This window comes from Mobula hypostoma, chromosome 10 (genome assembly GCF_963921235.1).
Source record: "Mobula hypostoma chromosome 10, sMobHyp1.1, whole genome shotgun sequence".
Lineage (NCBI taxonomy): Eukaryota > Metazoa > Chordata > Chondrichthyes > Myliobatiformes > Myliobatidae > Mobula > Mobula hypostoma.
In genome coordinates, this window is record NC_086106.1 from 95,503,786 (window position 1) to 95,528,559 (window position 24,774).

The 24,774-nt window shown below is 39.6% G+C and overlaps 1 protein-coding gene across 1 annotated transcript in view; it reads right to left on the reverse strand.

Moving 5' to 3' along the window:
• Positions 1–1,419: 1,419 nt before the first annotated feature.
• cul4b (cullin 4B) overlaps positions 1,420–24,774 on the reverse strand; it is a 67,616-nt gene continuing 44,261 nt past the window's right edge. Inside the window, exons 14-20 of the mRNA XM_063060899.1 lie at positions 24,677–24,762; positions 20,177–20,284; positions 9,979–10,092; positions 5,012–5,117; positions 4,283–4,455; positions 3,019–3,171; positions 1,420–2,768 (exon numbers count right to left, since the gene is read on the reverse strand). Of these exons, the coding sequence (XP_062916969.1) occupies positions 2,673–2,768; positions 3,019–3,171; positions 4,283–4,455; positions 5,012–5,117; positions 9,979–10,092; positions 20,177–20,284; positions 24,677–24,762 (836 nt within the window). The 3' untranslated portion in view covers positions 1,420–2,672. The remainder of the gene's footprint in view (positions 2,769–3,018; positions 3,172–4,282; positions 4,456–5,011; positions 5,118–9,978; positions 10,093–20,176; positions 20,285–24,676; positions 24,763–24,774) is intronic.

Genomic DNA, 24,774 nt, shown 5'->3' on the forward strand with positions numbered 1-24,774 from the left:
TACTAGAAGCGTGTGTGGATTCAGGATAGCATCTAAAACCTTGTCAACAGTGCACATTGGAGACTATCCTTACTGGTCACATCATGGCTGGGTATGAAAACACCAATGCCCATGAATGAAAAAGCCTACAAAAAGTAGTGAATAAAGCCCATCATAGAAAAAAACCTTCCCACCATTGAGCAGATCTAAGGCCCACTGCCACAAGAAAGCAGCATCAGTTATCAGAGACACCCATCATCCAGTCCATGTTCCCTTCTTGCTGCTACCATTGGGAAGAGGGTCCGGTGCCACACCTCCAGGTTCAGGAACAGTTATTACCCTTCTACCATCAGGCTCCTGAACCAATGTGAATAACTTCACTCACCTCAACACTGAATTATTCCACAACCTACGGACCCACTTTCAAGGACTCTTCAACTCGTGTTTTTAATATTAGTTTTGGCTTATGCATATTAATAGCGTTTGTGTAGTTTTTCATTGATTCTAGTTTTTTCTTTGCATCTATGAATGCCTGCAAGAAAATGGATCTCAGGGTGGTATGTGACAACATATGCATGGTTTTATAATAAATTTACTTTTAACTTTTAATAGTGTTGAAAATTGCCAAAATGATAGAATAGGATTATAGATCAGTTGCAGGTAAAGGTGGAGAAATAAAGTTCAATCTGGCGCAATTTAAAAGTGTTGGACTTTGGGCGATCAAATGTGAAGGGCAAGTACAGTTAATAACAAGACCCTAAAAGTGTTTATGGGATCCTAGTGTCCAAGTCCATAGCTCCCTGAAAATGGCTGCACAAGTTCATAAGGTAGTATTGATTATTTGCCTTTATTACATGAGGCACTGAGTTCAAGAGTTAGCCTTATAAAACTTTGATTTAGACTATTGCAGCCATTATGGGAAGCATGTGGAGGCTTCAGAAAGGGTGCTGAAGCAGATAAATGGTAGAACAAGTGAGTTGTGGAAGCTGAGGGGAGATCTAATACAACTTTATAAAATGATAGACAGTTGTAATATTTTATCCAGTGTTGAAATGTCTTGTACGGAAGGACATACATTTAAGATGGGAGGGTTAATTCAAAGGAGATGTGCCGATTTTCTCTCACACCCACAAACTCAAAATGGAGGATATGGAAATTGTGTAGAAAGAAGGAATTAGATTAATCAGTTTAACACAATATTGTGGGCTGAAGACTTATGCTGTATGGTTTTATTTTCTATCCGAAGATAATCCTACTTGCAACCAGTAGTAAAATAGTCTTTCTAACACAAATTTCTATATTCAGCATTCTGAAGCAGAAATCCTGGCTAATTTTCCCCAAACCAAATTAATGCATAGTTCCAGCAGAATTCATTAGTCACAGCAGAATTAACAAACTCTTCCAAACCTCAAACAACTTGGAAGAGAAAGGGGAAATTAATTACACTTATTACACAAAAACTCTTTATTCAATATTTATTCAACACAAAAACCTTGAATATGGACCTCATTCACTTTCGGTAAGGGACACATATGTACATATATAACAATTTCATTTGGAAAAGCCACAGTAGTCTTTGTGCACCTCTGTTGCAAGCTTGTAATTACAAAGGCTTCTTGTTGTGCATTTGATGTTTAATTTTCACATTCGCCAAAGAACTGAGCAGTTTAACAGACTTTTTTTTTAAAATCAGGTTCTTCCCCCTATTCCTCCCCTCCAAAACAAAAAGGTTTAATAGTACAGGAAACAAGCAAAATTTTACACAACCCAAGCTGAGTAAAGGTTGAAAAAAAATATTTTTGCAGTCCACACCCTGATAAAGGTTATGTCCGGCCATAAATCTCCAAATGTTGCTGCATTCTCAGTGGTTAAATCTATTACTGTTGTGATAAATGATAAATACAACATGGCAAATGCTTTGGAAATTTCCAGCAGGGTCAAAATACAAAACAGACATCACTGCATTACAGACAATAGTTTATTACCCATATTCCATTTTGGCACCTCCTTTGTTGTCAAAAATGCTGGCAGAAACTGAACAAAATCCATATTTGTAAAATAAAACATGTAAAGATAATGCTCACAACTAGGGATTGATACCAATTATTTTATTGCAATACTAAAATTAATGTTAAGGTAAAACTTTCAGAAATAGTGAGCAATTAGGCTTCTCTCAATGCAGTTTCAAGTGTGTATGACACTAGTGGGATGCCTAATGAGATCAAGTAGCTTTGAAGACTCGTGCTCATTTACAAGAAAAAGAAAAATAAAACAAGCTCTCCCTCCAATAAACATGGACACAACTCAAAACAATTCGACAATGCTGTGGCTAATCAAGAAGATAAAACTGATGAGGTGTACTGATGAGGTGCAGCTTAGAATTGCATCCGTTCTTCACAATTACCAAATGTTAGTTTGAAACAGGGGGAGGGGTCACACTTGGTTTTGGTGACCACTGCTACCTCAAACATGTTGAAGTCCAATAGCATTAGCAGAGATTCACAAAGTACTCTCTGGGTGGGTGCATTTTCCTTCAGAGAAGTTCTCTCCCATTTATTTCAGTAATGCCATCTTCCATATATTTCTCAGCAATACCAACTAAAAACTCATTTACTGGGATCAGCATCATAGCACTAAGCTATTGATCACCCAAATTTTGAAGTGCTTGATGAAGTTTGTCTTCATCTGAAATTCTACGCCACATAGTTGTATTGGTTGGTATTTTCTTTGTCTCTCTCCATGTAGTCCCTGTCAATTAAACTCTCAATTCTTTTCTTTAGATCAGCAGGCTGAAAGAAAAAAAATGGGAAATGTTATTAATATAGCAGAAAATTATAGCATGCCAGACTATGCCTAATCCTGATTTCATTTAACAGAATTAATGGTTTCTCAACTGATGGCCTACAAGGAACATAACCACATTTCCTGCATTCACCCACATAATGCCCGAGTAATTCACAAACATGATTATCTCTTTACAGTTTGAGGGTGAAAAATTACATTACCAAATCAATTAAGTAAAATAATCATAATATATACCTTGACTGGAAATTTCAGCTGGTTATATACTTCAGATACAAGAAGATTGTGGCTCAAAGTTTTTCTCATTTTCATGATTCGCACAATAGCAGCATCTATTTGATACTGCCTATCTTGGAACACTCTCTCAGTGGTGCTGGCCTGCTCTTCAACCTACAAAAAAAGTGTTACAGTTGCAATACTTGAAAGATAATATAATCAGGCTAATCTTATTAATACTAGAATTAAATGAAAGTAATGTTTTAAAAGGAAAATATAGTCAAGGGATATTAAAAACTTTAACAAAAGCAGCAATTGAACTGAACTTTTCACAATTTCTTGTATTTCTACACTGCCCAGAATATGGTAAAACATTGAAGATGGAGAGGAATTGAGATGGTTAAGAATCGTTTGATTTAGCTTTAGGCATTGGCTATTGAGAATGATGGACTTGAGATAAATATATCAAATTAATTAATTCCATTTTGAACGGTAACTAAAAGTTTTTCTTTAAACTCCCTTGGAAATTGGGTTTTCCAAATTTTCCTAGTTCCTCAACTGGTTATGACAGTTTACTTCAATGCAGTTCGCAGCATTTTGATAGTATCCTCAATGCCAAATAAATTAATCTTAATATGCCCAATGAGCTGAACAAAATTATTTGCATTAATATACAAGAGTTAAGTGGTAAATAGTGTGCTGATCCTGAAGTTATTTGTTCTTTTACAAGGAAGAAATCTAATATAAATATGAATGTATATATTGCATAATGAAAAAATATAATTCTGCTACAAAAACCTGCTGGCATTAACTGTGCAGGCTCAAACATCCAGAATGGCCACTTATGAATTATAATGAAGGAACATATACTACTACACACCAGTCTTCAGGAAAAGTATAGGAGGAAACAAGAAAATGAGATTAAAAATTCTTCTTTAAAAAAACACCGGTCTTTCACTTTTGTAGATTAAGACCACATGCGGAATGAGGGAAGCAAAAAAAAAATTGTAAAGTTCTTTAGCAGAATTTAGTAAGTATTAACAAAAACAGTCTTGCAAATGGCTAAAAAAAAAAGCCTGCAATGCTTCAGTAATGGGTTAATTTCTGATCTGGATCTGAGCCACTGCATTGATATAGCTTGATTAGGTGCCTCAAAAATACTCCATTCTTCAACATTAGCATTTCTTGTACCTTCAACCATATGAACATTCACATTGACATTACACAATTAGTGTTTATGTATTTTAATTGGTAGCCTTCTCAAGAAATGAGGGGATTTGTGTACCGTTTCTTTCATCTGGATCTGGTTAATCTTGATCCTGAACAACTTATGTTTGAAATCATCATTACAGGTGAACTTATCATAGTCTTCTACATCTTTGCTTTTCGGAGTCTTGGTCAATACACGTGCTTTGCCACATGCCAATGACTGTAATGTTCTTCGTAATTCTCCGTCCTCTGATGATAAAATTTTCATAATTAATAACTTTACACAAGTATTTGAGAGACATCGGTCCCTCCCACCTTCTGATAATCATACTTAAGGCATCCTCCAGTATATTGTGTAATTGGCCATTTTCTTGTGAGCCAAGACAGTGAATGAGAGCAAGCTTTTCAAAAAGTCACAATTAATTCTGGTCTCATCTAATCTCAATATTAGAATGGACAATTTCAAAAAATTCACCGAACAGAGAAAAAATATTTTTTTTCCCTTTTCCATTGCTCAAGTTAAATTATGTATTTTAATAAGCAGCCTCGACTCAGATCACCTAACCAGTATAAACCAATTATTTTTTATATTTAGAGCATAATTACAAGAAAAACAGATCAATTATTCCAGTATTTAAATAATTGCTCTATCACCCATTTTATTGGAGAATGACAAATACAAGTTTCTGACATTTGCTTTCATAGAAATATATTTCTCTTTTTTTTTTAATCCAGTTTTACAAATGAATACTTCTGGACATCTTCTACAGCTACATATTCCATTCTGGGAAAAAAAAACACAAACCTATTCCAGTAGCAGTTTTAATTTCCTCCAGACTAAACTCTTCACCTTCATTAAACATGAGTAGAACCAGAGTTTGGAAAAGCGACACTTGAAGCTCTTTCTTACCCTATCATAAAAGGAGAAAACATTTGTAAAAATGCAATTTCCTTTATTAAAATATTGTAACAATTTATCCAATTTTTAAACATATAAATTATGAATTATTTAGGTTCAGAAAATGGATGAATTCAATCCTGTAATTTACCTTGTTAAAATGAAGACAAATACAGACTACATAATAAATAATTAAATGTTCTTAAATGGGCTAATTGTCAGTAAATGCAACTTAGAAAAATATTCACAGGATGTGTGCACTGTAGGTTCAAATTAGAAATGGTGCCATGCATTCTCTGCAATATGGGAGAAAGTGCAAGTTGGGAGGCTCCATTGAGGATGGCAATGAGTCAGTTCCAGTTTTGCTCAACAGTCCATGTCCGTTGTCTGATTCTCCTCTTCATGATGTGCCATACATTTTCAATAGCAGATAGATCTGGACTGACAACAGGCCAGTCAAGCACACGCACTGTGTCTACAAAGCCACATTGTTGTAGCCCGTGCAGAATGTGGTCTGGCATTGTCCTGCTGAAATAAGCATGGATGTCCCGGGAAGAGACGTCGCCTTGATGGCAACATATGTCTCTCTAAAATCCTAATATACACCTCAGAGTCAATGGTACCTTCACATACATGCAACTCACCCATGCCGTGGGCACTGATGCACCCCCATACCATCACAGATGCTGGCTTTTGCACCTTTCGCTGATAACAATCTGGATGGTCACTTTCATCTTTGGCACGGAGAACTCGACACCCAGTTTTTCCGAAAACTAGCTGAAATGTGGACTCATCTGACCACAGCACACGGTTCCATAGTCTTTCGGTCTAACTGAGATGAGCTCGGGCCCAGAGAACTCGCCGGCGTTTCTGCATAGAGTTGATGTATGGCTTCCTCCTTGTGTAATACAGTTTCAAGTTGCATTTCTGGATGCAGCGACGGACTGTGTTGAGTGACAATGGTTTTCTGAAGTACTCCTGAGCCCAGGTGGCTATAATTGTCACAGTAGCATGACTTTTCTGTGTACTTTTCAATCTTATATTAACTTTTGTTGAGGGTGTTGCAGCCATCAAATTCTAAATTTGTGTATATTTACAAAATACAATTAAGTTGGTCAGTAAAGCTATTGAAAATCTTTTCTTTGTACTTTTGTCAGTTCAATAAAGGTTCACGTGAATTAACATCACAGATTTTTGTTTTTATTGCATTTTGGAAAATATTCCAACTTTTCTGGAAATGGGGTTTGTATATGTGGTTTCCAACTTAATTTATTATCTATTACCACTCCTAAAAATTTTGTTTCAGATACTTTTATCAATTTCAACATCATTTATTCTAAGTTTACTATATGAGTTTGGTACACGGTTTCCAAATATTATGAATTTAGTTTTACTTAGATTCAGTGATAATTTGTTAGTATCAAACCATTTCTTTATAATTTTTAGTTCTTTCTCCACTGTATTTAAAAGTTGTTTTGGATGTTCCCTACTACAAAATATAGTTGTATCATCGCAAATAATGTATGTTTTAATGTCTGAGAGACCAGAACATATATCATTCATATACAAAATGAACAGCAATGGACCAAGCACTGAACCTTGTGGAACCCCACAAGTTACCCTCAAAAGTTTTGAATTCGAGTTGTTTATATGTACATACTGATACCTGTCTTCCAAATAACTACTTAACCAGTCATGTGCCACCCCTCTAATACAATATCTTTCTAATTTTGTTAATAATTTATGGTCAATGGTGTCAAATGCTTTTTTTTAAGATCAAGGAATATTCCCACTGTGTATTCATTTCTTCCTATAGCGTTTGATATTTCTTCTACAAAATCTATTAATGCTATTGTAGTGGTTCTGTTCTTTCCTGAAACCACAGAGTATATTATGTTTTGTTATGAAATTATTTAACCTTCTTACAAATATTTTTTCCAATATTTTGGAAAACTGTGAGCGCAAAGAAACTGGACTATAATTTGAAAATACATGTTTATCTCCAGCTTTGTATATTGGAATGACCTTGGCTATTTTCCTTCTATTGGGAAAGTTTCCAGCAATCAAAGACTGATTCTAAATATAAGCCAGTAGTTTCACAACACAATGATTTTTTTTATTAAATACACGTCATATCCATTCCAATCTGTTGATTTCTTGCTCTTTTATTTATATACTAAATCAAATCAATTATTTCTATATCAATTGATGTGAAGAATTATTTCAACAGTAATTCTATAAATGTCTTCCTTCAAATATCCTCACGACCTTGAATACAGTATATACTATACAGCAAATATTACAGAGTCAATCCCAGGTTCATTCTTAGCTTTCTCTTAATTCTACTGACGTGTTTTTCTGCAAGTCATCACTGGATAGTTGCAGGGCTTTAGAAGCATTTTCAAATAAAATAAATGCTGCAATGGCATATCCTGTCAGGCACAGGAAATGTTATGAAGCTTATAAATGCAATCCAAGTCAGCTAGATTGTTTTGGTCTTTGCTAGAGTAAACGTCATATAGAAAGAAAACATGTTGAACAACAGCATTTGTGAATTACATGTGCAAAAAGATCACGCACTTTCCATTTTAGCAATCCTTTCCTCAAGCATTTTAATGTTAGTCAGTTACCAAGTAAACCCATTATTCTGGCCTGATAATGTGCCTAAATGTAGTGCCTGCAGGCTTCCACTGAATCCATCATCTTTCAACACAATCCATCCTGACGGACCTATGTGTGTTGAAACCACAAAACTGGATTAAGCTCAAAGTTCAAAATACTTATATCACCATATACTACCCTGAGATCCATTTTCTTGCTTTCGCAGTAGAGCAAAAGAAAAATACAATTAACGAAAAACTACAAAGACTGACAAGCAACCAATATGCAAAAGATGACAAACTGCAAATAAAAAATAAATATCTATTAAGAATGTAGTTGTATAGTAATGCTTTGGTCTTGAAAGCAAGTCCATACGTTGTGTTCAGTTATCAGATCAGTGTTAAGATGAATGAAGTTATCCATGTTTGTTCCAAAGCCCGATGGCTTAAGAGTAATAACAGCTCCTGAACCTGGTGGTGGGATCTCAGGCTCAAGTATCTTCTTCTCGATGGCAGCAGTGAGAAGAAAGCATGGGCAGGATGATGGGGGTCCTTGATGATGGATGCTTTCTTGTGGCAGCGCTCCTTGTAGCTGTGCTCAATGGTGGCAAAGGCTTTCCTGTCTTGTACTAGGCTGTACTCACTATGTCTTGTAGTAGACTTTTCTGTTCTTGCGCATTGGTGTTTCCATATCAGACCATGATACAACCTGTCAGGATACATTCCACCGTGCAACTACAGATGTTTGCTTGTTTTAGTTGACATGTCAAATTTGCGCAAACTTCAAAAAAAAAGTAGAGACTTCTTTGGAAAGGCATTTACATGCTGGTCCCACACAGATCTTGACATGATAACGCCAAGGAATCTAAAGTTATGACCCTCTCCACCTCTGATCTCGAATGTGACTGGCTCATGGACTCCCTATTTCTTCCTCCTGTAGTCAAGATCAGCTCTCTGGTTTTGCCAATGTTGAATGAGAAGTTGCTGCTGTGGCACCATTCAATCAGATTTTCAATCTCCCTCCTGTATACCAATTCGTCACCACCTTTGATTCTAAAACTCACCTAACACTGGTCAAATGCAATCCAGTCATAGAAGGTTCTAAATAAGACTAAAAACATTTTTAGTCTACCATTGTGGGCTGAATTTGATCCAGAAGAAAGTTAGTGTCTACAATATTGCACAAGGGTTATATTGTATAAAGATGAAGATTAACTTTATTTGCAGCACGTACATGGGAAACAGTGAAATGAGTCATTTGCATCAATGACCAACAATGTCCAATGATGTGCTGTGGGCAGCCTGCAAATATTGAAATGCTTCCTGTGGCAATGTAACATGCCCACAACTTACTAACCCTATTCTGTATGTCTCTTTCAAATGTGGGAGGAAACCAGAACACAAGGAGAAAACTCACATGGTCATGGTGAGAATGTACAAACTCCTTAGACAGTGCTTCCTGTTGCTAGCGTTGTAAAGTATTATGCTAACTATTAAGACACCATGCTGTCATCTATTAAACGTCTTATTAAAGACATTACAGATAAAGAATAGAACTTCAATGGTTTACTTAGAACATAGAGTAGTACAGCACAGTACAGGCCCTTCGGCCCACAATGTTGTGCCGACCCTCAAACCCTGCCTCTCATATAAGCCCCCACCTTAAATTCCTCCATATACCTGTCTAGTAGTCTCTTAAACTTCACTAGTGTATCTGCCTCCACCACTGATTCAGGCAATGTATTCCATGCACCAACCACTCCTCTGAGTAAAAAAACCTTCCTCTAATATCCCCCTTGAACTTCCCACCCCTTACCTTAAAGCCATGTCCTCTTGTATTGCGCAGTGGTGCCCTGGGGAAGAGGCACTGGCTATCCACTCTATCTATTCCTCTTATTATCTTATACTTCAGGAGTTTTGTTGAGGACTGGTATAACAAATTGACCAATATAAACACCCGACAGCAAAAATGTTGCTGCCTTTTTTTTGGGTCAGGAGGTTACAAAGACAACCCTCGCCTTCCCACCTCCTCTCAGGGCATTTCAGACATTTAAAATGAAATTGGCAATTGAACAATCAGCACAGATTATTAGTTTAAAATTCTGGAACTGAAATGGAACCCTTGATAATCTGATCCTTGAAATAACACAAAGCTAATACGTAGAAAACAAACATGCTTAGAGCTCAGATTCACCAAATTAATTAAACTTCGTAAATATTTATTTCAGCAATTAGCTTAATAACTTTATTAAAAGTCCAGATTTTGAAACATACCTCTTTAAATTCTGCCTTCAGTACACAATGACCCAATGTTGACTGCCACTGTAACTTCCTACCACTGTGCTTGCCCAGATAAAAGGTCTTAAAAATCTCCTGAAGTTTCACCATCTACACAAAAAGAAAACAAGGAGTAATGTTTGGGTAATTATATAAAACCTTGCAAATTCATTTGTGTTCACATGGCAATGCATCTTGTAGTTTAGTGTGTGATGGAAATTCACTTTCCACAGCCCAAGGGACTTGTTGGTAACCTCAGCTTTCCAGCAGAGCATCCAAAGGTTAAAGAGTTGTTTCTGATTAAGTTAAACTTCCAACAAATATTCCTTGCTCAGCCTCTCGTAGTAAACTAGAGAACAATGAAGTTCTCAGTGGCCCATTATTTAATCAAGAGAAACAATGGGTCCATGCTGGACTAATTAAACATTGCATTCACCTAGCCTAATGAACGTAACTGAAAGACATCACATGCAGATGTGTCAACTGGTAGGAAAACAGTGAAGTATTAGAAAGCAGTCAGGGTTGTTAGGAATGACAAGGTGGAATGACAGAAAGATCTAGAATTCATTCTTCAGCCTTCGGTTTCTGTGACAGATGTCTCGTTCATTTGCAAGCATTGGCATATCTTTTTTTGTTAGATCTGTATGTGTTTTTGGAAATTCTTTGTAGTCTAAAATCTTTTGTAATTTAGAAACCTGTTGCAGTCAGAAACCTTCAGAGTTTTAAGTCAAGAACTATTCATCTAAATTAAACATGCATCAGCCACCAAATAGTGACTGACAGCTAAACTGCACCATGGAGACTAAACCGTGCAGTAAACTAGTCCTTGAAGGGTAGCTTAATACAGTATGGTCTCCCTGAAGCAAGGGTACTCATAAATACTTATGTTGGATAGGGTTTAAAGTCTCCACTTAAGTTTAGAGCTTGCATACAGTGGACTCTTATCACAAATGCTGCTATGTCAGTTATTGGGAAGATCAGGTTGGTTTCCAAGGATACTAGTCTTCTACATGGGTGAATGCTCCTGCTCTAGTTAGAGTATTGCCATTGTATTTGACAACGAGGAAAAACAAATCCATATTTCAATAAAAGCAAAATTGCTATTATGTAGCACTCAAATCATTTTTCTTCAATTCTTTGCCATTCTCCAACATTCATGAATGCATTAAATAATTTCAGATAATCTGGCAATAAACAGAGTTCAAAGAAACAACTTAAATTCTGTTCAATCATGATAATTTAATTACACCGTGTAAATGTAAGTTAAATAGGCCTCATTTAAATTAATGCAAATTTCAAAATCCAGTTGAAATGATCTGCAAAGACCACTGTACCCATAGACTACTAATGAATTTTTCGGCACAGAGACTTGGTTCATAAAAACACTTACTGCATCACTAAATCACAACCAACTAATACTCAAGTGACTAAATAACACTCTGTAGGCCAGGTTCTATAGACTGGACAAGTCAACTTCCCAAAATATTTTTGTTCTATCCATTTATAACATGAATTGTATACATTTAGACCAGGGGTTCTTAATTGGGTGTCTGTGAATTTGGATGGGAAAAAAAATTACATATTTATTTTTGCTAACCTCCAACTGAAATTTAGCATTTCCTTCATTTACTGTTATGCCTTCATACTATTGTTTCTTTAAAAAAAATAAGATTTAATTTTAAGTTACCTATATTTTAAATATATAGTCTTGTTATTTAATGCATTAAGGACATATATTACTATTGTGTATTAACACATTAAATAACCTTTTTATATTTTGACATCTCTAATTCAATATAAATTGGTTTCTTTTGTAATCCAGCTTATTTTATATATTTAAATTCATTATTCTTAGAAGGGGTCCATAAGCTTCACCAAACTCCCAAAGGAGTCTATGGCATAAATAAAGGTTAAGAACCCCTGATTTGGACAAAAGTTGAGACAAAACCTACAACATTAAACTACTGGCAGACTTCAGAATCAAATGTAGTTATACCCCTAACTTGTGTTCTTCCAATAATGTCAGTTCCAATTCAATCTGTAGACAATGCAAATATGTGCACAACTCCTCAATCAGATCATCTGAAACTGCACCCCCCCCGCCCCCCGGCATATTACAATCCAAATCTGTATCACACTAATTTAACAATTTTACAGAAATTCTTTTGGCCACAGACTCATTCACATTTTTTAAAGAACTGAACTGAATTCAAAGCAATCTTAAAGTAAATATTCAAATAATGTTTTATCTATATTCTGAAGCCAGTGATTGGCAGGCAAGTTACAATGAATTTACAAAAATTTGCAAAAATAAAACAGACTAAACTACTATATCTTTCCTTCCCTTTCCACCAGTACAGCTATTACTGCTATTTTGTTCTCCCTCACACAAGCTCCATCAACACCTGAAGCAATGTTTTATAAACTAAGGTAAGAGGACACTGATAACAAAACAATTAAACTCTGGGGGGATTTGTAACCAACAAGTAATAAAAAAAAATGAAAAAAAAACAAATGGGGAATAGATACAGACCTCTAGCCATAGAATTCCAAAGCAAGTAATGAACTGATCAACATGAAGGATCATTTCATTGTGACTGGTGCAGGAAAACATCAGTTTCAGTGAACCAGGTTGAATCCTGAATTCTGGTGTTGAGAGTTTCCATGTTCTACTTGTGGCTGCTTGGCTGTCAAGTTTCTTACCCCATTCCAATTAAGTGTATATCAGTAGGATACCTAGCTATTGTAAACTGCCTCTAGTGCCAAGCAACAAAGAACAACTAAACAAGAAATAAGGAAAGGGAAGATAGAGTATGAAAGTAAATTAGCACAAAATATAAAAACAGATAGCAAAAGCTTTATAAATATATAAAGTGGAAGAGGGTGGCTAAAATCAACGTAGGTCCCTTGGAAGACAAGAAGGGGAAATTGATATTGGGTGATAAGGAAATGGCAGAGGCCTTGAACGACTACTTTGTGTCGGTCTTCATGGTGTAGGACAGGGGTCCCCAACCTTTTTTGCACTGCGGACCGGTTTAATATTGACAATATTCTTGCGGACCGGCCGACCCGGGGGGGGGGGGGGGGGTAGAGTTGACAACAGACTAGAGTAGCAGTCTGATACACTGAGCTTACCCCGAGAAAGACTATAAAAGACTATCATGACCATGAAGCCTTGCGTGGGCACCAGTGCGCATGCGTGTACCTGCCAATTTTTTTCTGCAAATCTTCTTTGGCGATTCTGTTCGGGGGTGGGGGGGGGGTGTTTATCATGACCGGAATATAGGTGATAAGTGGCTAACACACTCAATTTCGTTTCTAAAAGAGTTTATCTAACGAATATAATATTAAACACATAGCGCATATTTTCCTCGCATGAATATAGTGATAAGTCAATTATCAAGGGAGCTTGAAGGAGGTGTTGAACGAACTTCCAGTAGAAGTGGTTGAGGCAGGTTCAATATTATCATTTAAAGAAAAATTGGATAGCTATACGGACAGGAAAGGAATGGAGGGTTATGGGCTGAGTGCAGGTCGGAGGGACTAGGTGAGAGTAAGCATTCAGCACGGACTAGAAGGGCCGATATGGCCTGTTTCCGTGCTGTAATTGTTATATGGTTATATAAGTCAATAGCATCATAACATTTTAAGTAACATTTGGATATTAAACACAGCACATATTTTCCCCATATGAACATATAAAATCATTGCCACACAACAATATCGCTGAATCAGTGGGAGCCCTGGGCTTGTTTTCCTGCAACAAGACGGTCCTATCGAGCGGTGATGGGAGACAGCGATACTGAAGAGAGTTCCTTATTTTCAGTCTATTCCGCAATTTCGTTTTCGTTGCATTCATTGCAGAAAACTCCGCTTCGCAGAAAAATGTTGGAAATGAAAGCAACGTTTTCAGTGCTTTCGTGGCTATCTCAGGATAATTAGCCTTGACTTTGATCCAGAATGCCGGCAGAGCTGTTATGTCAAACATACTTTTCAGCCCGCTGTCATTTGCAAGCTCGAGGAGTTGATCTCCTTCCTGCGCTGACGTGGATGATGCATGGGTAATGACCTCGCGTGCATTCAAGTTCAACGGTGGGCATGATAGGGAAGGAGGAAAGGTGCAGCTGACTCATATCGCCAAATCATATCGTTTCCTGGCGGCCCAGTAGCTCATGCTTTGCGGCCCAGTACCAGTCCACGGCCCGGTGGTTGGGGACCGCTGGTGTAGGACACGTCTAGTATGCCAAGGAGTGATGTTATGGACAAAATTGGAGGTGAGGACCTCGATAAAATCACCGTCACGAAAGAGATAGTGATGAGCAAACTAGAGGGCCTGCAGGTAGTTAAGTCCCCTGGTCCTGCTGGGATCCATCCCAGGGTGCTGAGGGAATTGGCAGAGATTATAGTGGACACATTTATCAAAACTCTCTACTCTGGGCAGGTCCCGGCGGATTGGAAGACAGCAAATATCATGCCACGTTTTAAAAAAGGATGTAGGCAAAAGACGGGCAGCTATAGGCCAGTTAGCTTAACATCTGTAGTCGGGAAAATGCTTGAAGCTGTCATTAAGAAATAGTGAAACATTTAGAAAGGAGTAGTTCCATTAAGACACATGCAACATGGATTCAGAAAGGGCAGGTCCCATTTGACAAACTTACCGGAGTTTTTTTTTGAGGACACAAGTGCAGTGGATAGAGGGGAACAGGTGGATGTCGTATAGGGAGAGGGGAAAAAAGAGGAGAGCGGTAGTGATAGGGGACTCGATAGTTAGAGGTGCAGATAGGAGGTTCTGTGGTCGTGACAGAGAATCCAGGATGGCTTGTGCCTCCTGGGTGCCAGGGTCAAGGATGTCTCTGATCGCTTGCATGACATTCTGAAGTGGGAGGGTGATCAACCAGATGTCATGGTGCACATCGGTACCAATGACATAGCAAGGAAGAGTGAGGAGGTCCTGGAGAGTAAGTATAGAGAGCTTGGTAGGAAGTTGAAAAGCAGGACCTCGAGGGTGGTAATCTCAGGATTGCTACCTGTGCTACATGCCAGTGAGGGTAGGAATAGGATGCTCTGGAGGATGAACAAGTGGCTGAGGAACTGGTGTAGGGAGCAGGGTTTCAGATTTCAGGATAATTGGGACCTCTTCTGGGGCAGGTGGGACCTGTACAAGAGAGATGGGTTACACTTGAACTGCAGGGGGACCAATATCCTTTCAGGGAGGTTTGTTAATGCTATTGGGGAGGCTTTAAACTAGATTTGCAGGGAGATGGGAACCAGAGTGCCAGAGCTGACAGTGTGGCTGGGGTGAAAATAAATCATGTTAAAAGTTCAAGCAAATCCGCTGATAGAAAGGTTGTGAGTGGTGGTAAAAATCTTCTGAGGTGTATATATTTCAATGCTAGGAATATTGTGGGGAAGGCGGATGAGTTGAGGGAGTGGATTGACACGTGGAATTATGACGTTATAGCAATTAGTGAAACTTAGCTACAGGAGGGGCAGGACTGGCAGCTTAATATTCCAGGGTTCCGATGTTTCGGATGTGATCGAGGCAGAGGAATGAAAGGTGGGGGAGTAGCATTGCTTGTTAGGGAAAATATTACAGCAATGCTCAGGCCAGACAGATTAGAGGGCTTGTCTACTGAGTCCTTATGGGTGGAGCTGAGAAACAGGAAAGGTATGGCCACATTAGTGGGATTGTATTACAGACCACCCAATAGTCAACGAGAATTGGAAGAGCAAATCTGCAGAGAGATAGCAGGCAACTGCAGGAAACATAAAGTTGTGGTGGTAGGGGATTTTAATTTTCCATATATTGATTGGGTCCCCATACTGTTAGGGGTCCAGGTGGTTTAGAGTTTGTAAAACGTGTTCAGTAAAGTTTTCTAAATCAATATATAGAGGGACCAACTAGAGGGGATGCAATATTGAATCTCTCGTTAGGAAATGAGTTAGGACAAGTGACGAAAGTCTGTGTAGGGGAGCACTTTGGTTCCAGCGATCATAACACCATTAGCTTCAACTTGATCATGGACAAGGATAGATCTGGTCCTAGGGTTGAGGTTCTTAACTGGAAGGCGGCCAAATTTGAAGAAATGAGAAAGGATCTAAAAAGCGTGGACTGGGACAGGTTGTTCTCTGGCAAGGATGTGATCGGTAGGTGGGAAGCCTTCAAAGGAGAAATTTTGAGAGTGCAGAATTTGTATGTTCCTGTCAGGATTAAAGGCAAAGTGAATAGGAATAAGGAACCTTGGTTCTCAAGGGATATTGCAACTCTGATAAAGAAGAGGAGGAAGTTGTATGACATGTATAGGAAGCAGGGAGTAAATAAGGTGCTTGAGGAGTAGAAGTGCAAGAAAATACTTAAGAAATCAGGAGGGCTAAAAGAAGGCATGAGGTTGCCTTGGCAGTCAAAGTGAAGGATAATCCAAAGAGCTTTTACAGGTATATAAAGAGCAGAAGGATTGTAAGGGATAAAATTGGTCCTCTTGAAGATCAGAGTGGTCGGCTATGTGCGGATCCAAAGGAAACAGGGGAGATCTTAAATAGGTTTTTTGCGTCTGCATTTACTAAGGAAACTGACATGAAGTCTATGGAATTAAGGGAAACAAGTAGTGAGATCATGGAAACTGTACAGATCGAAAAGGAGGAGGTCCTTGCTGTCTTGAGGAAAATTAAAGTGGATAAATCCCCAGGACCTGACAGGGTGTTCCCTCGGACCTTGAAGGAGACTAGTGTTGAAATTGCAGGGGCCCTGGCAAAAATATTTAAAATGTCGCTGTCTATAGGTGTGGTGCCGGAGGATTGGAAAGTGGCTCATGTTGTTCCATTGTTTAAAAAAGGATCGAAAAGTAATCCGGGAAATTATAGGCCAGTAAGTTTAATGTCGGTAGTAGGTAAGTTATTGGAGGGAGTACTAAGTGACAGAATCTACAAGCATTTGGATAGACAGGGACTTATTAGGGAGAGTCAACATGGCTTTGTGCGTGGTAGGTCATGTTTGACCAATCTATTGGAGTTTTTCGAGGAGGTTACCAGGAAAGTGGATGAAGGGAAGGCAGTGGATATTGTCTACATGGACTTCAGTAAGGCCTTTCACAAGGTCCCGCATGGGAGGTTAGTTAGGAAAATTCAGTCGCTAGGTATACATGGAGAGGTGGTAAATTGGATTAGACATTTCTCAATGGAAGAAGCCAAAGCGTGGTAGTAGAGAATTGCTTCTCCAAGTGGAGGCCTGTGATTAGTGGTGTGCCACAGGGATCAGTGCTGGTTCCATTGTTATTTGTCATCCATATCAATGATCTGAATGATAATGTGGTAAATTGGATCAGTAAATTTGCTGATGATACAAAGATTGGCAGTGTAGTAGACAGTGAACAACAGGTATTCTGCAGATGCTGGAAATTCAAGCAACACACATAAAAGTTGCTGGTGAACGCAGCAGGCCAGGCAGCACCTCTTCCTAGAGATGCTGCCTGGCCTGCTGCGTTCACCAGCAACTTTTATGTTAGTAGACAGTGAGGAAGGTTTTCAGAGCCTGCAGAGGGACTTGGACCAGCTGGAAAAATGGGCTGAAAAATGGCAGATGGAGTTTAATACAGACAAGTGTGAGGTATTGCATGTTGGAAGGACAAACCAAGGTAGAACATACAGGGTTAATGGTAAGGTACTGAGGAGTGCAGTGGAACAGGGGGATCTGGGAATACAGATACAAAATTCCCTAAAAGTGGCGTCACAGGTAGATAGAGTTGTAAAGAGAGCTTTTGGTACATTGGCCTTTATTAATCAAAGTATTGAGTATAAGAGCTGGAATGTTATGATAAGGTTGTTTAAGGTATTGGTGAGGCCGAATCTGGAGTATTGTGTTCAGTTTTGGTCACCAAATTACAGGAAGGATATAAATAAGGTTGAAAGAATGCAGAGAAGGTTTACAAGGATGTTGCCGGGACTTGAGAAACTCAGTTACAGAGGAAGGTTGAATAGGTTAGGACTTTATTCCCTGGAGCGTAGAAGAATGAGGGGAGATTTGATAGAGGTATATAAAATTATGATGGGTATTGATAGAGTGAATGCAAGCAGGCTTTTTCCACTGAGGCAAGGGGAGAAAAAAACCAGAGGACATGGGTTAAGGGTGAGGGGGGAAAAGTTTAAAGGGAACCTTAGGGGGGGCTTCTTCACACAGAGAGTGGTGGGAGTATGGAATGAGCTGCCAGACGAGGTGGTAAATGCGGGTTTTTTTTTAAACATTTAAGAATAAATTGGACAGATACATGGATGGGAGGTGTATGGAGGGATATGGTCCGTGTGCAGGTCAGTGGGACTAGGCAGAAAATGGTTTGGCACAGCCAAGAAGGGCCAAAAGGCCTGTTTCTGTGCTGTAGTTTTTATGGTTCTATGGTATACTCAGATTTCCAGAAGGCGTTCGATAAGGTGCCGCACAAGAGACTTATAAATAAGATACAGATGCATGGAGTCAGAGGAAGTGTATTGGCATGGATAGTGGATTGGTTAATCAATAGAAGGCAGAGAGTTGGTATCAATGGGTGTTTCTCCGGTTTGCAGTCAGTGGTGAGTGGGGTGCTGCAGGGGTCGGTGCTGGGTCCGCAGCTGTTTACCATTTACATTGATGATTTGGAAGAGGGGACTGAGTGTAGCGTAGCAAAATTTGCTGATGGCACTAAACTGAGTGGAAAAGCAAATTGTACAGAGGAGGTGGAGGGTCTGCAGAGGGATATAGAGAGGTTAAGTGAGTGGGCCAAGGTCTGGCAGATGGAATACCACGTTGGTAAATGTGAGATCATCCACTTTGAAAGGAAAGAGAAGAGCAGATTATTATTTAAACAGTGAAACAGCATGCTGTTGTGCAGAGGGACTTGGGAGTGCTTGTTCATGAATCACAAAAAGTTGGTTTGCAGGTACAACAGGTTATTAAGAAGGCAAACGGAATGTTGGCCTCCATTGCTAGAGGGATTGAATTCAAGAGCAGGGAGGTCATGCTGCAACTATGCAGGGTACTGGTGAGGCTGCACCTGCAGTACTGTGTGCAGTTCTGGTCTCCTTACTTGAGGAAGGATATATTGGCTTTGAGGCAGTGCAGAGGAGGTTCACCAAGTTGATTCCAGAGATGAAGGGGTTAACCTACAAGGAGAGATTGACTCACCTGGGACTATACTCGCTGGAATTTAGAAGAATGAGAGGGGATCTTATAGAAACACACAAAATTTTGAAAGGGATAGATGAGGTAGTAGAAAAGTTGTTTCCATTGGTAGGTGAGACTAGAACTAGGGGACATTGCCTCAAGATTCAGGAGAGAAGGATTTAGGACGGAGATGAGGAGAAACTGTTTTTCCCAGAGAGTAGCGAATCTGTGGAATTTTCTGCCCAGGGAAGCAGTTGAGGCTTCTTCACTAAATATATTTAAGGTACAGTTAGATAGATTTTTACATAGTAGAGGAATTAAGGGTTATGGGGAAAAGGCAGGTAGATGGAGCTGAATTTACGGACAGATCAGCCATGATCTTACTGAATGGCGGGGCAGGCTTGATGGGCCGGATGGCCTACTCCTGCTCCTATTTATGTACTGTGTAATTAAGAGGTTCAAAGTTCAAAGTAAATATGTCACCATATACATGTCTGAGATTCCTTTTTCTGCGGGCACTATCAGCAAATCTACAGAGTAGTAACTATAATAGGATCACTGACAGATTAACCAGCGTACAGAAGACGATAAACTGTGCAAATACAAATAAATAAAGAAAACATGAGATGAGATAACAAGTCCTTACAGTAAGATCATTGATTGTAGGAACATTTCAATGATGGGGCAATTGAGTGTAGTTATCCCCTTTTATTCAAGAGTCTGACAGTTGAAGAGTAGTAACTGTTCTTGAACCTGGTGGTGTGAGTCCTGAGGCTCTTGGAGCTTTTAACTGATAGCAGCAGTAAGAACAGAGCATGACCTGGGTGGTGGATATCTCTGATGATGGATGATGCTTTCCTATGACAGCATTTCATGTAAATGTGCTCAACGGTTAGGAGGGCTTTACCCGTGATGTACTGGGATATGATGGGAATGCGGAAAGAATAACATTGGATTGGTGTGAATGGGTGCTTGAATGGGCACTGGCTGAGAGAACTGGAGGGAAAGTTTCTGTAGCATATTACTCTATGATCAATTTATTCAAAATTAACAGAATACACGAACCTCCAGAGGCAAATGAACTTCCATGGGCACGTATGTTGGCCAGTAACCCATTGTGAGGATGTTTACAGTCAGTTCAAGATTCCCAGGTATGTTCTGATTTTGCATGTACTGGGAAAAATAAAGAAAAGATTAACAGTAATCCTTACAATAGTTAGATCAAGATCTAAATTTCTTACTTGAACATTGACATATCAAAAGCAAACACACGATCCCTAAATCATCTGTAATACTGTATCCATGAAATCCATGCTCTCTCAATTGCCACATCTTAAGTTATCAATATCAAGCTCAGCATTGAATGGTTCTTACCTTAATTTATGATCAAAGCAGACAATCCCTATTTGCTTAAGTTTGCTCTGATAACAAATTCATATCCAATTTCATCCTGAATCACCTCTTCTCCAACATTTCTGGGCCTTGGTATCCTATTTTGTGCACAATTGCACAGCTGAGGCCTAACTATTAATTTTTTAAAGTTCAGCATGACCATTTTCAGTTCAGTACATTTATTTAGTAATTTCTCATATACATAATTACATTGATGATATTAATGCAATAAACATCACTTAAACTCCAGAGACCCAATCAGCAGCAGGAGCAGGCCACAGCGACAAGGCTTCCCACAGTTTGGCAGCACTTGTTTAAAAGGACAGAAGAGACAAGCAGAGGGGTCATTGTTGGGAGTAGGCCAGAGTTGAGAGGAGGAGTGTCAGGCTTTGGCTCAAAAGAACCGTTGGCTCTGGGTAAGTTTCCCTTTTTCCCCCTCTTACTGTACCTAGTGTAGTAAACAACTGTTGTATGCTCTTCATGCTGGGTGCTGGAGTCCTGGGAGACCCAGAGAACTAAGTCTGCGTGAAGTACATCCAGCTGCAGCTCCTTGAAGACCGTGTTAGGGATCTGGAGCAGCAGCTGGACGACCTTCAGTTTGTACGAGAGAGTGAGGAAATCAATCGGAGTTATAGGGAAGTAGTCACCTTGTAGTTGCAGGAGGCGAGTAGCTGGGTGACAGCCAGGAGAAACGGAAAGGTGAACAGACAGCGCAGAGTACCCCTGTGACCATTCCCCTCAATAACTGTACTGCTTTGGATACTGTTATAGGGGATGTCCTCCCAGGGTAATGCCACGGAGAACCGATTACTGGCACTAAGCATTGGTCTGTGGTGCAGAAGAAAAAGGAGAAGAGGGGAGCGCTAGTGATAGGTCTCGATAGTCAGGGGAACAGACAGAAGATTCTGTGAACGTGGATGAGACACCTGAATCGCCTCCCAGCTGCCAGGGGCAGGGAGGACTCAGATCGCACCCACTACATTTTGGAGAGGAAAGGAGAGCAGCCAGATGTCTTGGTACATATTGTAAAGAGTATAAGCAAAAAGGCCCTTTAAAGAATTTAGAGAACTAGGTGGACAGCTGAGAAGTAGGACGTCCTGGGTCGTAACTTCTGGATTGCTGCCTGTGCCACATGCCAGTGATGGTAGAAACAGGATGATTTGGCAAATAAATGTGTGGCTGAGAAGCAGGTGTGGGGGCAGGGCTTCAGGTTCTTGGATCATTGTGACCTCTTTCAGGTGAGGTATGACCTGATCAAATATGATGGGTTGCACCTGAACCCGAGGGGCACCAAGAAACTCACGGGCAGGTTTGTTAGAGCTGTTGGGGAGGGTTTAAACTAATTTGGCTTGGGGGTAGGAACCAGAGTGAAGGAACTCAGGATAGGGCAGAGGGTTTTAAAAAAAGCAAAGATGGTGTGCAGTCAGACTATCAGGAGGGGCAGGCAAATGATATGACATTACTGCAGCCAGCAGGGTGAGCTGGTTGAATGCCAATGAGATGGCTTTTCAAGAGCAGCTTGCTGTTGAGCCTACTAGGGGATCAGCTATACTGGATTGGGTGTTATGTAATGAACTGGAAATTAGGCAGCTAAGGGTAAAAGAACCCTTAGGAGGCAGTGATCACAATATGACTGAGTTCAACTTGAAAATTGGTAGGGAGAAAGTCTGATGTAGCAGTATTTCAGTGGAGTAAGGGAAATTACGACGGTATGAGAGAGGAGTTGGCCATTGTAAATTGGAAGGAGATGCTGGTAGGGATGACAGCAGAGCGGAAATGGCATAAGTTTCTGGGGAAAAAGAGGAAGGTGCAGGGTAGATGTATTCCAAAAACGAAGGAATACCCAAATGGCAAAATAGTACAAGCATGGCTGACAAGGGAAGTTAAAGCTAATGTAAAGCAAAAGCGAGGGCATATAACAAAGCAAATATTAGTGGAAAGACTGAAGATTGGGAAGCTTTTGAAAACAGAGATCTAAAAGAATCATTAAGAGGGAAAAGATGAAATATGAAAGCAAGCTAACAAACAATATCAAAGTGGATAGTAAAAGCTTTCTCATGTAAAAAAATAAAAGAAAGGCAAGAGTAGATATGGGACTACTAGAAAGAGTCCGGAGATATAATAATGGGGGCCAAGGAGGTGGCAGATGAACTAAATGAGTATTTTGCATCAGTCTTCACTGTGGAAGACACTAGCAGCATGCCAGATGTTGAAGGGTGCAAGGGAAGAGGAGTGAGTGCACTTACCATTACAAGTGAGGAGGTGCTCAAAAAGCTGAAAGACCTAAGGGAACACAAGTCACCTGGAACACATGAACTGCACCCTAGGGTTATGAAAGAGGCAGCAGTTGATATTGTGGAGGTATTAATAATGATCATTGGACTCTGGCCTGGTGTCAGAGGACTGGAAAACTGTAAATGTCACTCCACTCTTTAAGAAAGGGGGAAGGTAGCAGAAAGGAAATTATAGACCAGTTAGCCCGACCTCAGTGGTTGGGAAGATATTGGATTCAACTGTTAAGCATGAGGTTATGGAATACTTGGTGACACAGGACAAGATATGACAAACTCAGCATGGCTTCCTTCTGGGAAAATCTTGCCTGACGAACTGTTGAAATTCTTTGAGGAGATTACATGTAGGATAGATAAAGGGGATGCAATGGATGTTGTATATTTGGACTTTCAGAAGACCTTTGACAAGGTGGCACACATGAGGCTGCTTAACACGTTAAGAACCCATGGCACTACAGGGAAGTTACTGGTACGGTTAAAGCATTGGCTGATTGGTAGGAGGCAGCGAGTGGAAATAAAAGGATCCTTTTCTGGTTAGTTGTCAGTGTCTAGTGGTGGTGGGACTGCTTCTTTTTATGCTGTGTATCAGTGACTTAGATGATGGAATAGATGGCTTTTTTGCCAGGTTTGCAGATGATACCAAGATTGGTGGAGCGACAGGTCATGTTGAAGAAACAGGTAGGCTGCATAAGCATTTAGACAGATTAGAAGAACGGGCAAGAGAGTAGCAAATGAAATATAATTTAGGAAAATGCATGGTCATGCACTTTGGTCGTGGAAATAAATGTGCAAATTGTTTTCTAAACGGGGAGAATATCCAAAAATCTGAGAGGAATTTTGAAGTCCTTGTGCAGAATACCCTAAAGGTTAGCTTGCAGGTAGACTCAGTGGTGAGGAAGGCAAATGCAATGTTAGCATTCATTTCAAGAGGTCTGGAATACAGAGCAGGGATGTGATGCTGAGGCTTTATAAGGCACTGGAGAGACCTCACTTTGGGTATCGTGAGCTCCTCATCTAAGAAAAGATATGCTGGCATTAGAGAGGGTTCAGAGGAGGTGCACAAGGATGTTTCTGGGAATATAAGGGTTATCATATGAGGAACGTTTGATAAGTCTGGGTCTGCACTCACTGGAATTTAGAAGGATGAGGGGGGAATCACATTGAAACCTTTCGAATGTTGCAAGGCCTAGACAGAGAAGTTGTGGAAAGGATGTTTCCCACAGTGGTGGAGTCTAGGACAAGTGGGCGCAGCCTCAGGATAGAAGGGCATCCATTTAAAACAGGGATGTGGAGAAATTTCTTTAGCCAGGGGTGGTGAATTTGTGGATTTGTTACCATGGGCAGTTGTGGAGGCCAGGTTGTTGGGTATATTTAAGATACAGCATGCTCTTGACTGGACACGGCATCAAAGGTTACAAGGAAAAGGCTGGGTAGTGGGACAAAAGGATCAGCTATGATTGAATGGTGGAGCAGACTCACTGGGCCAAATGGCCTAATTCTGCATCTATGTCTTATAGTCTTAAATCTATATTTTTCAAAAAATGAAATTTGTGATACAAAGATTGAAGTTCAATTTTTTCAAAACTGAATCAATGCCATAGGAGGACAACAAGGAGAAAACTGGGGGAAAAAAAACAAGAAATAGATATAGTGAAGGCAGGAAAGGCTAACACAAACAAAAACAGTACTATGGTATAACACCATCTAGACATGTGGATTCATTAATAATACAGAACACCCGATCAAAGCAATTGATCATAAACCAAATCACTGAGAAAATACAGTACGAACCTTAAAATAAACTCCTGGTATGTTTCTAGCAATCACAAGTGTTAAAACACATGCTTGTACAAAATGCACCATCTAAATGAAAATGGAATACCTGTTTAAACTGGATCATAATATCTTTTGAGAGCTCCATGTCTCTGAACATTCCTTCCAATTTGCTGGTGAATGCAGCTCCACATTCTTAAAAACAAA